At 54.8% G+C, this 15,607-nt stretch overlaps 4 protein-coding genes across 4 annotated transcripts; all 4 read right to left on the reverse strand.

The window, feature by feature from the left end:
- Nucleotides 1-46: 46 nt before the first annotated feature.
- M409DRAFT_67354 (uncharacterized protein) lies at nt 47-4,250 on the reverse strand (the record flags this gene model as incomplete). Its single annotated transcript, XM_033817362.1, has 3 exons — nt 47-726; nt 853-4,182; nt 4,232-4,250. The coding sequence occupies 3 exons, from the start codon at nt 4,248-4,250 to the stop codon at nt 47-49; spliced, it is 4,029 nt and encodes a 1,342-aa protein (XP_033665932.1).
- Nucleotides 4,251-4,575: 325 nt separating this feature from the next.
- On the reverse strand, nt 4,576-6,895 carry M409DRAFT_55946 (GMC oxidoreductase; the record flags this gene model as incomplete). The annotated part of the gene is made up of 4 exons (XM_033813140.1): nt 4,576-4,682; nt 4,883-6,360; nt 6,424-6,682; nt 6,751-6,895. 4 exons carry the CDS (start codon nt 6,893-6,895, stop codon nt 4,576-4,578), a joined length of 1,989 nt encoding a protein of 662 aa, XP_033665933.1.
- Nucleotides 6,896-7,117: 222 nt separating this feature from the next.
- On the reverse strand, nt 7,118-8,362 carry M409DRAFT_55947 (glycoside hydrolase family 16 protein; the record flags this gene model as incomplete). Its single annotated transcript, XM_033813141.1, has 1 exon — nt 7,118-8,362. The coding sequence occupies one exon, from the start codon at nt 8,360-8,362 to the stop codon at nt 7,118-7,120; it is 1,245 nt and encodes a 414-aa protein (XP_033665934.1).
- Nucleotides 8,363-9,303: 941 nt separating this feature from the next.
- Nucleotides 9,304-12,886, reverse strand: M409DRAFT_55948 (uncharacterized protein; the record flags this gene model as incomplete). The annotated part of the gene is made up of 3 exons (XM_033813142.1): nt 9,304-9,331; nt 9,383-12,180; nt 12,254-12,886. The coding sequence occupies 3 exons, from the start codon at nt 12,884-12,886 to the stop codon at nt 9,304-9,306; spliced, it is 3,459 nt and encodes a 1,152-aa protein (XP_033665935.1).
- Nucleotides 12,887-15,607: the final 2,721 nt, after the last annotated feature.

Here is a 15,607-nt window from a genome sequence, read left to right on the forward strand (position 1 = left end):
TGTATAACATCACGATTAGTCGAGATACCTCATGCTGCTTTGTTGATTACACAAGACTCACCTTATTAATATCATAATCATACTTCTCCAACGCATCCAAAGCGTCCTTCCTAGGGTACCCCATGCCCGTCAAACGCTTCAAGATGGGATCATCGTGCTCTGTGCCTGGGGTGATGGCACCTCCTCGCTCCGCTTTCGAGGCAGGGGCTGGGGGCGGAGGATGTGGGAAGTTCTCGATTGTCGGTGGACGAGTGGTCGATGAAGGTGCTGGGGCAGCCGGTGCCGACAAGCTGCTTGTGCCGTTGGTGTTGGTGGCGTCTGAAGGACCCCACGGATCAGTAGTGAGGGTTGTGTCGACATTCTTCGAGTTGTCTAGACCTGAGAAGATGGCGTCCCAGTCATGCTGCACATTTTCAGGAGTTTGTTGGATGCTGCTGTTGGCAACGCTGCTGGTGCTGCCAAAGGTGTTGCTTGTTGACAGCGAAGGCTGGAAGTTGGCAAAGCCGTTGCTTTCAGGCTGATTCAAGCTCCGGGATGCTGCCACTGGAGTCTGTTGAGTCGAGGTCATGGTGTTTGTCATGCTGGCGGCAGGCGAGTCAAACGTCGGGTTGAACTCGGTGTTGTGCTCGCCAAAGTCAAAGTCACCAGTCTTATCCGCTTCTTTTGCTTCTGCGAGATCGTCAAAGGCGTCGAAGTCATCAAATGCATTCTTTGGCTGTGCTGAAACTGCTGGTTGAGCAGTGCTGGTAGTTGGCGTGTGGAACGCATTCTGTCTTGCCGACGTCGATGGCTCCGGTGGCAGTTCAGTCGTGGTCGCCGAAGCGATCGGTCCCTCATCAGGCGGAGGTGGACTCGTTGGGTCTTCTCTCGCTGGTAGTAGACCACCAAACTTCGGGTCAAATTTGTTCTCCTCGATTCGCTCTCCGCTTCCTCCGTACGCTGCTTTATCGCTGTCATCGTACGATGGTGGGGAGGACGACGCTCCAGCGAGAGCCGAAGTATACTGGGGTGGCTCCGTAGGTGGTTGGACAGATGATGTAGCCGTCTGATTCCTAGGCGGCGAGGCAGCCGTAAAGTTGTCATCGAATCCTTTGCCCTCATCCTCACTGTCAGACTCATCATCTTCTGGTTCCAAGGTCTGGATAGGAGGGAACTCAGACGCAGACACTTGAGGAGCTGCCTGGCTGGAAGACGCTCCGAATGGATCCTCATTCTCTTTTGCAGCGTCCTTAGCTTTATCGCCCTCTCCAAAACCGGCGAAGGCAGAGTCAAAATCGTCCTTAACGGCTGGCGCGGTCTCCAAATGTGTCGGCACTGGAGTAGCATTCGTCGATTGGAATGTTTCCGAAGGGAACGCACCAGGCATGCCCTCCTGCGCAGCGGTCTCTGGCTTAGGATCTTCGAGAAATTGGCCATGCACCTGCGGTGGGGTCGCTGTATCACCAGCGGATGAGATCGTGTCTTGCGGTGTCTCAAGGCCAGCTCTACTGGCAGGCGGCAGGACTCTGGTCGAGCTAGCATCCTCTTCACGGCTTCCATCGACATTGCCAACTGGTAGATGTGAAGCAGTGAACTGCCTGCTCTCAGGCGGTGGAGGTGGCTCTGCGGCCTGAGGGCTCTCTTTGGCCTGCTCCGAGAGCGGTGGGGTCGCAGAAGGTGTAGGTTCACCCACAGACGACACGCTCTGGATGGAATCTGACATTCCCACCGCAGTTGCAGCACCTACTGCCGCGCCCGCAGCTGCTGCTGGCACTGAACGACCAATGAAACTCGTTGCGGGTGGTGTACCAGTCCGACTGCTAGCTTGGCCAGTCGGTGCAAAAGCAGCAGAAGGTCCAAACAAAGCATCGAATGCACTAGGTTTAGGACCACTTCCAGTGCCAGTCGGTGGCGGAGAGCCTCTAGCACCGTCGTTGCTGGCCTTTCTAAAGAACGGGTTCGACGAGTGAAGAGTGCCTCCTGGGCTGGCGACGGTTGACGCCGCGGCCGGCGGGCTGACAACAGGTTCAGGAGCAGGAGCAGCACGCGCTTGTGCTTCACGCTCCGCAGCCTCACGCTCGAGATCAGCCTTCTCAGATTGAAGTTTCTCCTTCTCGCCCTCGTTAGTCGCCAGCTGCTTCTTGTTGATACTAACAAGACCCTTCTGCTGTCTCGCGTCCATCTTAAGCTTCTCTATTTCTGGCTTCAAACTGGCGACTTCGGTGTTGATCTGCGCAATACGTTGCTTCAGGCTCGCGTTCTCCTGCTGGTCCGCTTGCAACGCCTGTGATACATTCTGGTGCTGTGTTTGGAGATCCTGGTATGTGCCTTCAAGCATTGCAAGTTCTTGGCCCAGTTTCTTGGTCGATTCCCGAGACTCAACAAGCTGTTGATCAAGCTCTTTGACCGTCTTGACTTCTTGCTCATACTGAGTCCTGAACTGCTGCAACCGAAGTTCCAAATCACGCTTCTGGTTGTTGGTCGCCGTGAGATCAGCCTGGTTGGTGCTTTTCTTAGCCTGTGTCTGTTCCATCTGGGTGCGAAGGTTGCCGATTTGATTGCTCATGTTCGCCAATTCGGTCGTTTCGTTCGTAAGTTTACTGCTCTCCGCAGCGTGTGTCTCGTTATCGCCCAGGAGATCGTCCGCAGCAGTCGGTGCAGCTTGTTGGGGCACACTACGCGGTTGGTTCGATCCCACAGACGTGCCAGTGTTCTGCTGCGCTATACTTGCACCAAAAGCAGAAGTCGGCTGGAACGGCTTGAACATGCTTCCAGCTTGCTGTGGTTGCGGCTGGAAACGTGCTGGACTGCTTGGACTTGCCGGCGATCCACCACTGAAGGGGTCTTTCGCCGCAGACGCTCCAGTACCTTGGGGCTGTAGAGCCGGCGCCTGTGACTGGGATGGCTGATCCAGGCCAAAAAGATCATCAGCAGCCGACTTTGGCAGGTTCGAAGTGTTCGCGGCATTGTCGAAGGCCGGCGCTGTCGACTGTTGAGGCTGTGGCTGCTGTTTACGCATGCTTGGAGGAACAAGTGGCGGTGGCAAAAAAGCCGGTAGGGGAGCAGCATTCGATGCTCGCTGCTGTCGGATGAGATACATAGCCACGGCAAATTCATCCTTGTTAAGCTGGCCCTCGCTGTTGATATCTGCCAGGTCCCAGATCTGGGCCAGAGTCTCTTCGGAAAGTCTTGAATCGGAGAAGAACGTCACAGCCTGTTCACCTGTGATTACTCCCCGTCCTTGAGTATCAATTGTATTGAAGAACTGATCAAACTTGGCCTTGTCCGCGGCCGTGATCAACCAAGGCGTGCCCGAAGTCTGTGCCGACATAGGTGGTGGGGTTCCATAGCCTGCCGGTCTCGCAAGAGGACTTTGCGTTCGAGGAATGGCTCCAACAGCACCTCCAGTAGTCTGTCGTGGGACAGGTACTTGTCCACTTGCTTGTCTGCTAGGCGGAGCACCTCGTCTCGCCGCAGCTTCATAGAATCCAGGCGGTAACGTCTGAGGCAGCGCAGACATCGCCCGTGTCTTCATGCTCGTCAACAGATGCATGGCCACGATGAACTCAGTCTGATCCAAAGCGCCCTTCTGATCGCGATCCGCCAAATTCCATATCCGACCAAGCACATCGTTCGGAAGCCCAGCTCTTTCGAATATAGCCTTCGCCGTAGCACCGTCCAGCTGTCCATTCTGTGAACCCGATCGTTCAAACAAGCTGGAATACTGCTGAACCTTCTGTGGGTCCAAGGGAGGCACTCGAATTGGGGCCTGGCCAGACAACTGCGGCTGCAGCGGATTAGGAGGAAAACTCCCCGTCGTAGGACTAGGAATCGCACTCCCACCAGCACTGCCCGTCCCACTCGCAGCACCAGCACCAGCACCAACACCAGGTATCTGCAAGCCCTCAAACTTGGGCACGGGAGCCGACTTGAACGCCAACTCACTCGTCGGTTCTCTTCCCGCCTGGTAATGTCCGATCAACCGCAACACCATACAAAAGCCGGGTTGGGACAGGAACCCGCGGTTCTCGGTGTCGGCGAGCTGCCATATCTCGCCGAGGACGTTGGGGGAGACGTGGGTGCGCTCGAAGAAGGAGACGGCGTTCTCGCCCGTGACGACGCCGAGCTGGTCCTTGTCGGCTTGGTTGAAGAGGAAGGAGAAGGCGCGTTTCTCGTCGGGGCTTAGGTTAAGAATGGCATGTTCTGGGTATCGATCAGTATGGGGGCGTTGCAGATAGCTTGCGGGTGAAGCTGTTACCGTTGTCTGACATGATGCCTAGCCGCGGGCATCAAAGCTGCTGTCCTCAGCCCAAAGATGTGCTGCAGTGACGGACGACCAGATCCAATGGCGCGGGCGGTGTACTGTACAGGGGTATGAAAGATGAGGCGTTGTCGCACGTGGAGTGGTTAATCGAAGGCTGGAGTGGTTTCATTACACCTCCCGTGAGCTTGGATGGATGCACTGGAGATGGCGCACGGCCCGTGATGACGCCGAGCTTTCCGAGCGATGGGCCACGTTTTTAACCTTGACCTCACCTCCTGATCCTTCACCTATTGAAGATTGAATGTTGGGAGTACTCAAGTATTTGTCAAGAACTACGGTGTTGGAACCTCTATTCTCCTACGTCCAAGATCTTCTTCTACGAACAACCGCTCCTGTCCCATCATCTGCTTGGAACATTGCTCCGCGATCCACATTGGCGCTGTGAAGACATTGTAGCCCACTCCTAACAAAGGGCACCGGTATTCAAATCATCTCGAGCCTTCCCATCACTTACGCTCCTCCAATACCACCAAATCACCTCCCCGACAAAACATCATCCGCAATTTTCTCCGCGAGCACATCTGCACACAAAAACATTAGCCAATAAACCCTACAGACATCTTCCCTCTCAAAACTCACAAACAGTACTCTGAGGATGCCCCGGCGGCAAGACCGCAAACGCCGCAGCATCCACAACCCTCAACCCCCTCACGCCCAAAACCCTCGCGTGCGAATCAACAACCGCCATCGGATCCTCCGCCTTCCCCATCCGGCACGTACACGAGGCATGCCAGTTCTGATACGCCGTCTTCATGATGTACGCGAGGATGGCGTCGTCGCTCGTGACGTTGGCGCCCGGCATGTACTCGTCGCCGATGAGGATGGGCTTCATGGCGTCTGTGTGGAAGAAGCTGCGCGCGCGCTTGAAGGCTTGCACGGCGAGCTCGCGGTCCGTGGGGTGTGAGAGCTGGTTGGGGTTCACGAGGGGGAGGTCCCGGGTGCTGTTGGAGGTGATTTTGACGTAGCCGCGGGAGAGGGGCGTTACGGGGATCGCTAGGATTGTTCCAAAACGTTTGCTGGGATCGGTGCCGGAGAGTGAGGCTGCGGTGACTTCGTATTCGATCTGTTGCAAAATACCCTGGTCAGTTCGCTGCGCTGCATGGAAACTAGGACAATACTGGAGATAACTTACCTCTGGCCAATCCGCCGGAAACTTGGCAAGATCCGCGGCGGCAGAAGCGCTGAGATTGCTACGGTATGGCTGGGGAAGCTTCTCCCAGCCTATGTAGTCCACGCCCGCGTTAGTCAAAGGTCCAGTCCGATTGACTCTATACTCCTCGATCAAAGGAACATTTGCTGAAGGATCAGCAATCGCACCAACGCCATTCTCGACATTGATCTCGTAGATCGGCGAGAAGTCCAGATGATCTTGCATGCCGGCTCCCACTCCAGGCCGATTTGCCAACACCGGGATATCATGTTTCTCGAGCTGTTCCCTAGGCCCGATGCCACTCACCATGAGCAGCTGAGGCGACTGGAAAGCGCCGGCGGAGAGAATCACCTCCTTGGTGGCATTCAGGACGTACGTGTTGGTATTCTGGTACGAGGAAGCTTCGACTTCCACGCCCGTGGCAGCTCTGCTCTCGTTGAAGACAATCCTTCTCGCGAGCGTATTTGGATAAATGACCAGATTCTCCCAGCCGCTCTGCAACGCAGCACGGAGATACGAAGCCTGCGAAGAACTCCGCTCTTCCTCGGGGTACGAAATGGTCAGAGGCGCATACTGCCTTCCCAGCAGATGACCACTAGAGAAGTCCTGCTGCGTCGGTATGCCCGCCTCCGCCATGGCACCATCCACATAGCTCGCAAAGATCTGAGCAAAGTTCGGATTCGACACATGAAGCGGCCCAGATCCATTGAACGCCAGAGGATTCGCTGGCGGAGGCACACTCGCATTTGCAGCGCGCAGCTGAGGATCTCCAGGGCTGTAAGTGATGCCGCGAGAGAAATACGGAAGCAGATTATCGAACGTCCACGCATCATCCCCGACCAGTTTAGCCCAGCGCTGTTGCGAGCCATACGTCCCGCGATTGTAAATCATAGCATTCGTGGCAGAACTGAACGTCTCTCCATCAGCACAACTCTCCCAGCCTTCAACTTCAACTACTCTTCAAACTCACCTCCCACCCAAAGTCTTCCCACGCCCATAATGCAACCTCCGTCCTCCAAGACCCCGTTGCGCTTCCGTAACGAATCCCCAATCAACGAGCGAATACTGCGCAGCGGACTCAATCGTCGTAGCACCGTACCGAGGACAATAAGCCGGGACGACCGAAGTGTTGCCATTATCCTGCTCGTAGAAACCACCTGCTTCGATGACAGCGACGCTGTTCTTGCCGTCTTCGGCTAATCGGTAGGCAATGGTTAGGCCGGCGGTTCCTTTTTAGGTTGTGAGTGAGCTATGCAACGTCCAAGAAGTTTGTATCAATGAGGTGAATTAGACTCACCTCCGCCAACGACGACGTAGTCATAGGAGGCATTTTGTGGCAGACCGAAATTGTTTCCTGGGACAGAACCGAATCGAGGCTGGGTCCAGGCCAGAGTTGGCGTTATGGCCAATGAATATAAGAAAAGGTATCCCTGCATAAACATTTTCCCAAAAACGAGTAGTGAAAGGAATGTAGTCTAATGTTGAACGAAATTCAAGACATATATACAAATTATGGCCATTCGCCACGTTAATGGATGATGTCAAGTTCCTCATTAGCATGGAGTTTGTAGACCACTAGTAAGGCTTGACTTCGACTTCGATTTGACATCGCCAATGCTCATGACAACCCAATAAATCTATAACAATGCCCTTTTACTGTATGCTCATCCCAATAAGCTATAAACCACCAGCGGAACATCATGACGACACTCCCCCATAACGACCACCATCACCAACGTAACCAAATACACAGCAAAAACCTCCAGACTCAATGGTCTCCCTATCGCCGCAGCAGACGGCACGACATCCGGCGTACTCACCGGTGGCCGCGGCGGTGGATCAGGAGAAGTCTTCTCAATATCCACCGTGAAGAAATGTGTATGCCCCGTAGCATTCCCCTCAATCCCCATCGGGTCCGGCGGGTACCATTGGTTGGGGATATAGCAAGTGCTGTTAGGCAACTCGCGCGGTTGACAGATCTCCAAGGACTTCGCTGTAGCTTCAGGATTCGAGGAGTTGAAGTACGCTTTGATGTAGCTGATCGTCATCACGGCGTCTTTGACAGGAGGTCCAGCGCTCCAGCCGGGGTTTCCATTAGACCAGTGCGAGACGTGGATCGCACCGGGAGACTTGGGGACGTTGGTGCGGATCGTGGACATCCATTTGCTGTCGGCGTAGAAGTCGACGCGATCGGGGAGCCAGTCGAAGCGGTATTCGTGGTACATCTCGGAAGGGGCGAAGGACATGGAGTGGTTGTCGAAATCGTTCGAGCCCGGTTGGACGTATCCCACATCCGCACTCTCAGGCGATTGAATGACCAAATTGACAAGGCCGTGGTTGCTTAAGGGTTGTTGGTGGGAGGAGAGGAACTCCATATCGATTTCATTCGAATCATTCTTGTAGAAGAAGAAGGCCCCACACGTCCCAGCGACAGCTGTAGTCTTCATCCCGATGCGAAAGCTTCCGTAGAGGATGTCGTCTCTCGCGGACACGATCTCGGCCATTGGAACGGCTTTTCCTCCATCGACATCCACCAAGTCCTTCCTCACCCAAAGCTGCAGTCCAGGATCCTCGCCGTTCACTCCAGGTCCACTCCAATCGTACACGCTCTCAATCGGATTCGTGACGACATTCTCAACCAGCGACGCTTTGCCGTACGTCCCCCTCCCGTCCCCCGGCGTGACATTGTATGCCTGTGGTATCCAAGTATCGTCATCGTCATCCTTCAAATCGTGTGCATGGAGGAAGTCACTCTCAAAGAATTCAGTAAAAAGCGCCCAGCCATCTTCCCACCCAGTGGCGTTGACAGTATGACCGCACGGACAGAGCGCGTGTTCAGTGGAGGGATATTGTTGTTGCGCGGCAGCGAGTGTCGACAGCATCGAAATGCCGGAAAGCGCCACACGCATGGTGGGCAGCAGAGTGATGGTCTTGTGATTGCGATTGAATGAATGGTGCTTCGATCAGATGCTTCGCGAATGTGCTGATTGGCGAATCGATCGTGAGAGACAGGTTGTGTTATGTGTCACAAGGAGCGGGACTTTGCATCGTTCGTTGAGGGTGGATGCAGGTTGTTGTTGCAGTCACTTTGCCGTCGTTTGCAGAGAAGTGGCAATGAGTTCTCACTCTGATACTCGCGACTTCCAAACCTCACACGACGCGAATACAGACAGCACGACCTGATCAGCACGGGACAATGTCGAAATCACAACCAGACGACACTCACCAAAACGCCGGTATCCGCTATCTCAACGTCGCGCAGACTGCTGTGAAACATCACGTGCGTTGGAGAAAAATAGCATTAGCTACGCTACACCGCAGCAGCAGCAGCAGCGGCTCCGAAGAATAGAGAAGCGGGTGCAATTTCACATGTCACCCCATCCCCATGCATTCGAGACTCCTGTTCTCCCACACGCCCAGCGCCTGCCTCTGTCCCAGCCAGCCATTAGGAAAATGCCCGTTTCCTTTTGTGAACAAATGTCTGCCGCAACTAGCGAGAAGTCAAACAGAAGGCATCCATGTGCCAACAAGATCATTGTGACGGCGGTCTTCGCGCTCTCTCATCCGGCGCCGCTGTCTTTCATTACATTCGTCCCGTCGTGATTCTTTCTCCATCTTCCATTCCGCTCTTCATCATCTCGCTTACCTGCCTGTGAGATCATCCAAATTGGCGATATTGACAGACTCCGTCCGCTGTTTCGAAGCTTTTGTAACTTCCCAGAAGTTGGATGGTAGACTTAGCCATCTTGGTCCAATTGTCTCGTTTCGAGAAGGAGGATGGGCTCTCGGATTTGATCTCTTCGAGCTCCCGAGGAGAAAGTAGGAGTGAGTCAGTGCTCAGGTCCTTGGACTACAAGAATCCGGATTCTGACAACAACCTGGAAAGACGGTCAACACAGTCATTAGAACTAAAGAGGCTAACCTCTTACCTTGCGATCTTCTCGTCCTCCCTTTCGCGAGGTTCAACTTGCAAACTTCGCTCGTACATCTCATGCACATCGCCCGCGCTTTGCATATTTCGAAGAATGTATTCCTGCAGCTCAGGCACCGGTTGCAGTCCGTAAGGCACATTCTGATATTGCTGGATGTCGCGAATCACTTCTGCTGTCTTGGCTCGTTTCGCAAAGTTGATTAATTGTGTCTTCTTGATGATGCTGGGGATTCCGTCTTCGATGAACGTCAAGTCCGTCAGGTATATTCCGAAGAATGGGATGCATGGAGGGTTGGCCTTGTGTAGAGACTCGCGGTACTCCAAGAAGTTCTTTGTCGATCCCATCAGCTTGCGCATCGATTCCAAAGTCTGTGTTGTCCGAGCATTGACCTGCGCCCACGTCCTGTTAAGTCTGTGGATAGGTGCTGAGCCCAGCGCCGAGATTATCGAGGTCAAACATGAGAAGTTATTCAAGGTTCGACACTTGTCTGCGATCGAGACAAAGTGCTTGATGACCACAACACGCCTTTTGACGTCTGCTTGAGTCAAGATCATCTGAGCGACCCAGTTCGTCAACTGATTCGAGTGAAGAATCAGGGCTTTGACGTTCTCAGCTGGATCAGGTTCGCCGTTGGCCAACTTCTTCTGCCATGTCTTATTCAAGCATTCGGTCGGCCTGATCTTGCCATACAGCTTCGACTCGATGATGGTGAGTTGGCGAGCGAACTCAAGAGCGTCGATATCGAGGAACTTGAGCTTCTTCATGTTCTTGGGGATGATGGGCGGAGGTGCTTGTGAATTGAGGGTCAGCACCAGTCGCTTACTCGAAGCATCTTGGCCGCGCATTCTTTGCTCGATCGCTGTCATCAAAGGTCCAGCTCCCGGGGTGCTTGTCGACTGCACGGCGTCCTTTGCGAAGGTATACACGCGCTGCATAAGTTGTTGACTCGCTTCATCGTTGCCCTCCATCCAGTAGTTGTCAAACCACGACTTCAAGATGTTGACCACACGGAATCTGATTGGCTTCTGCTTCTTGTCGGTCCACGTCTGTAGGTCGTTGCCAGATAATCCAGGCGGCGGTTGTATTGTCCAGCGCTTGACCAGCATCTCAAAGAGTTCAGGGCCGGTGGTGAACGACCGATACGTCAGCAAGAACGTGTTGTTAAAGGGCGAATCTAACCGATCGTGCCGGGTCAGCTGCTCCACCAGTCCTGTCAAAGTTCCACCCCGGAGTTGCGGAGGTTCAACCTTGAAGTCGTAGGCGATCTCGCCCTCGTGATCAAGTCGTAGGTAGTCAGGCATCTCTTCTGAATCTCGGCCAGGAACGGTCTGCGCCGGTACTTCCCCAAAGAAGCGCTTCACCTTTGAGCTCTCCCCTGCGCGAGCTTCCTGTGGTTGGCTAGGGGTGCCGACACTCGGTGAGGTTCCCTCGGTGAATGACTTCGAGTGCCCTACATCTGCGAGTGTAGGTCGCAACGTCTTCGAGTTGCTCTTCATGTGCTGTTCGTACGGCGCTCCGCCGTCAGTCAAGCGATGTGGATCACGACTTGATGCGTCGTGAGGCATCAACTCAGAGAGAAGCTGCAGGGAGAAGAAGATCTGGTTGGTGGCAGTGTCAAGTTCCCTTCCAACCGACTTGACCCGGTTCAATCGCTCCTCTAGTGAAGGGCCTCTAACCTCAGCCCATTCATCACCCAAGGGGCTTGCAACTGCTTGGCATGCTGCGATGAGGTCCGATGTAGAGTCGTATAGCTCTTGTTTATGTTCGGAGAAGTCGTTTAGCTGAGGCGTTTCCAATGCGGACTGTAACGAGGCGAGATTCACTGATTCGATTGTTGACAGATAAGGCCGGCAAACTTCGATCACCTGAGTGCCAGATCTGCAGACTGCATCACCGATCTGTCGATGTTTGTGATGCGTTATAAGTTTGTCGCGGAGCACCAGGTGCTCGTCTAGCCGCCGGATGCTCGACACAATCAGTCGCTTCAGGTCATCCAAGCGTTGCAATAGGGCCGGGTCCAACGCCGCCGACGGCTCGCTGAGGGCTTCGTGCTCGTCGTCCATGAATGACATTGACGCCAACGGATCTTTGGCATCGAGGCCATTGCTTTGCCAGTTGCCCGCCTTCTTGCTCCCATTGACGAACCCTGGTGTCAGCCTTGGTATTTCTTCACCACGTTGTTGTCGAGCCACCTCCACAAAGCCATAGACGCCATGCAGGACGCCTTCGGCTTCCTGCAGACATTTGGCTGCCGAGTCTGGCGCAGGGAAGTCCGCTGCGGCGATGTGAGAAGACAGGACTAGCTTGGAGAATCTGGACATCATCTCTCTGAAGTGAGGGTAGAGAGCCTTGTTCGTTGAGATGATTGAGGGGTTTCCGCTGTGGTTGTCGGTAGTGCCTGAGCCGGCGGCAAGCAACAAGCGCAAATGGTCTGAAATGTCTTCGGCTTTGCGAACGAACTCTGAGCGATCGCCGGCGTTGATGACTTCACGATATCTCTGGACAGCGCGGCGCATGTCTTCGACCATAGTATTCCACGTCAATGGAACGGCATGCGCGTCGTCAAAGAATCTCCGAGGTATTAACGAAGTGCTCGATCCGCCGGGCTGCGCATTAGCGAACGAGGTCATGGTGGTACCAACGGGTGGGATTCCCTGCTGCATCGCCGAAAGCGACACGTTGCTTGCTTCAGTAAGATTGGTGCGAGAGCGGCTCAACGGAGAAGCAGCGCTCAAAGAATCCATGGACGTCGCTGGTGACACACCGTCGGACAGATACGAACGCCTGCGTCGATGCTGACAGATAGACAATGTTAGTGGGTGTCACGTAGATTGCGGGTGAGCATACACGTGGAAAGGTGTGACTTACGCTCGAGGCCTTTGAGCCCTGTGCCACGGACGCGTCCTCAGCCTCCGACGCAGAAGCATAGTCGGTGTCCTCATCTCGCTCGTATCCGGCCGCCATGAACTCGGCCGGCGGTCTGGTCTGATCGGGAATGTAGATGTTGGTGCGGTCTCGCGGGCCAGTCTCGTTGGCGGAGGTGGGTGCTTCGAGAGGGAGTTCCATTGTGCTCTCGCCCGTGAGCGTATTGAAGTAGAACAGCCTCCCATCGGGTGTGGCCTGGGGTATCCAGAATGCCGCTTCTTCTTGGGTGGTTGTAGCCGCATTCTCGTGATAAGTGGAGGTGCCATTGGTCATGTGGGTGTGCTCCTGCTCGCCGTATTCCTCCTCCGACTCTTCAGCCTCCGAATCGCCTGCCCGAAGCCCATTGCCCATGCCATCTTCATACGGAGGCGCCACGACAGCGCAGTAGTTGCTGGGGAACCACCCTCGCACACCGCGAATCACCCCATCCCACCATCCACTCTCCAACTGCGTGATGACCTGTATGATGTCGCCCTGGTGAAAGCTCAAGCTCGTGCGGTCGTCGGCATCGTAGTCGTAAAGCGCGCGGACGTACAACTGGCCAGCGGTCGACACGCTGCCAGCCAAGCCGTTCATCTTGCGCCGGAGAGGAGGGTAGGTCGGCGACGGCCCAGAAGCTGCCTGGCCGACGCGGTGGTGAGGGTCAATGCGGTAGAGTCAAGGTCCGGGGCAGGCCAAGCGGGCGTCTTTCAAAGAGCGGCGGCGGTGTCAAAGCGAGCGAGGCCAGCAGACAGAGGGCGCTGCAGCGTGATTGATGCAGTGCAGAGCGCAGGACTGGAATGTGGTGCCGGCCGCGACCTCACCTCGGGACGCTCTGTCTCCCTTGCTCGCAGCAGCAGCAGACGGAGAGCAGACACAGCCGTCGTCGGACCCTTCTCTGCGCTGGCCTGGCGGGAGTGGGAGCGCGTCTGCTGGTCGTCGCACTTGGCGGCCTCGCTGTCGCGATTTGCTGGTAGACGGCCGGTGGTTCACAGCAATGAGCGCCCGCAGAAGCTGAATTCCACTACGATTGGATGGAAGCGAATGTCTGAAGCGGCGGCAAGCAAAGCAAGCTGTGTTCCTCGCCAAGCGTCGAGGCGAGCTGTCACGTGCCGACGGACATCTCAGTCCAAAAAGCGATGCAGCAATGACGAGGTCTTCAAACTGGCAATGGTTGCGTTGGTGGTGGTGAGAAACGCATGGCAGAGAACGCGTCGGGCATTTGTGAGCCAGCACGCCCCTCTGCCCCGCTGAGAAGGGAATCTTGTCATCGTGACTGAAGTGTGATTTGATTCGGGAAGGTTTGTCTACTCCTGCTATAGCAACATTGGCGACCACATATCCTGTCCGGTCAGCGCCAGGAATAGCGTCTCGCGACTGCTATAGTGGAGAGGCAATAGAGTCTGCCTATAGGACAGGCTCGAGCACGACATCTGCTTTCTGCTCTTTGCAGCCAGACACCCCCAGCATCGAGAAACAACCAGAGCCTTGCGAGCGGGCAACTATGCAGAAGCTTCAGCAAGGCATCCCAGCTTTAATGAACAACCAAGGCGGCATCCTCGAGCATCGAGGCCAGACGCTGACCGGGCGCCTTGCAGTTCTTACCCGCATCCTTTGAGCCTGCATGTGGTTGTTAGCTGCAGTGTGAGGCCATATTCTAGCATGACTCTTGGTCGATGAGGCAGTCAGACTATATTAGGCGACATATATCCGCTACGCCTCTGGCAGTCGCACTCGAACGGTAGAGTGACTTTTCAACCGTTGGCATGGTCAACCATCGCGTGTTGTGGTTTGCCTGGTGATATGTTGTTGCCTCTTTCGAACGTATGCTCCCCGGTCAAAGTGGAACGTATCGAACAGCCATCTCTCCGATTCTCCGCCAGCGGCTGCGCTGCTAATTGCACTCCAAGCTGCTTAGCTGGGCTGGGGATGAATGCTCCACATTGAGCAGAACACCGAGGGTAGGCCCTCGAGGGATATATGACTGGCGTCAGTGGTCAGCTCATTTGCAGAAGTATTGGCAATGAAGAAGCTGGCAAGACGTCGGGATCGTGGATTCGAAGCCGCCGGCGCGTGACCTGCTAACATCGGGGTTTGGCCAGCCTTTGTATGCATCGAGATGGTTGTTTCTTGAGTCGACTTCAGAGGGCTGGCTTGCACCGTCGGCACATTTGACTCGCGCAACGCTACCATGCACGCCTTCAACGGGGAGAAGGATGCCGCGAAGTAGCTTTCACCCTAAACACCCTCTAAAGCAAGCTAAAAAGGCCGTGCCGGCGGAAAAGCTGCCGAGTACCGTCTCCCGTAAAAGTCAGGAATCCCGGATCGAACGACGCCGTATCGGATTATCCTGGTGAAAATTGGACAACGGGAAACGTCGGGTGGCTGGCGAAGCAGAAATCAAGTTTACGAGCCGTCCGAAGTTGTTTGCTGTTCCGAGAAAGGGATCCCAGTCGCATGTCAGGAGAACGGTTGCAAGGGCGCGAAAGTGTATCTGGGTTGGCACGCCTTCTGTGCATGTTGAGAATTCTTGCTGATTTTTACCCCTCGCCGAAGGTGGGATGGAGGGGTGCATTGAAAGGCATTGACTCAGACTGCGTCAACAAAAATGAGAGAAGAACAACCAACCTGAAGAATAATGCGCGAGAAAGAGAAACGTCATGTCTCTTCATCAAACGCCTTTTTCCAAGTCACCCAGTCCGCGGCGTGACATATCTGGCCACCAGAACAAGGCGAGATGAAGTAAACCAAGCAGTCCGAAACTTCATCGATCCCATCAAACCAAGTGTTCGCGAGGACCCCATTTGTTCATCACGCCGAGGTGGGGTGGTGGAATATTACAAACAGATCAGGGGGAAAAGGATGCCTCGTGAGGCGCGGGCCCGTATTGGTGTGATGAAGAGCCGAGATTTGATCGATCGCAAACAGTCGCCATGTGCTTTCTGATGCGATCGCTGTTTGATGTGATACGTCTATGCCAACGAGTTGATGGCACGCAGTGCAAGGCGACCCGTTCATTCATGCGATGTGGTCTTTGTCGCATTGATTGAAGAACTGCTGAATCACCGCCATGTGGTCATGAGCAGCCACATCAAATGAGCATCAAAATTCATTTGAACCGGTTGATTCGCTTATTACTATTAGCCAGCACACCACGTATATGGTTCCGGCCTGTTTTCTTTTGGTTTGGTGCGGCAGGCGAAGTGGCCCGGTGCCGACGGGGAGCATTCCCCAGGACGACCGTTGACATAGTTGACCCGAGGACGAGGGCATGGGCACTGATCCGCGGCACTTTCGAACGATGAGACAAGCTGCTCG

Source organism: Zasmidium cellare (genome assembly GCF_010093935.1).
Source record: "Zasmidium cellare ATCC 36951 unplaced genomic scaffold M409scaffold_23, whole genome shotgun sequence".
In the NCBI taxonomy this organism is placed as follows: Eukaryota; Fungi; Ascomycota; class Dothideomycetes; order Mycosphaerellales; family Mycosphaerellaceae; genus Zasmidium; species Zasmidium cellare.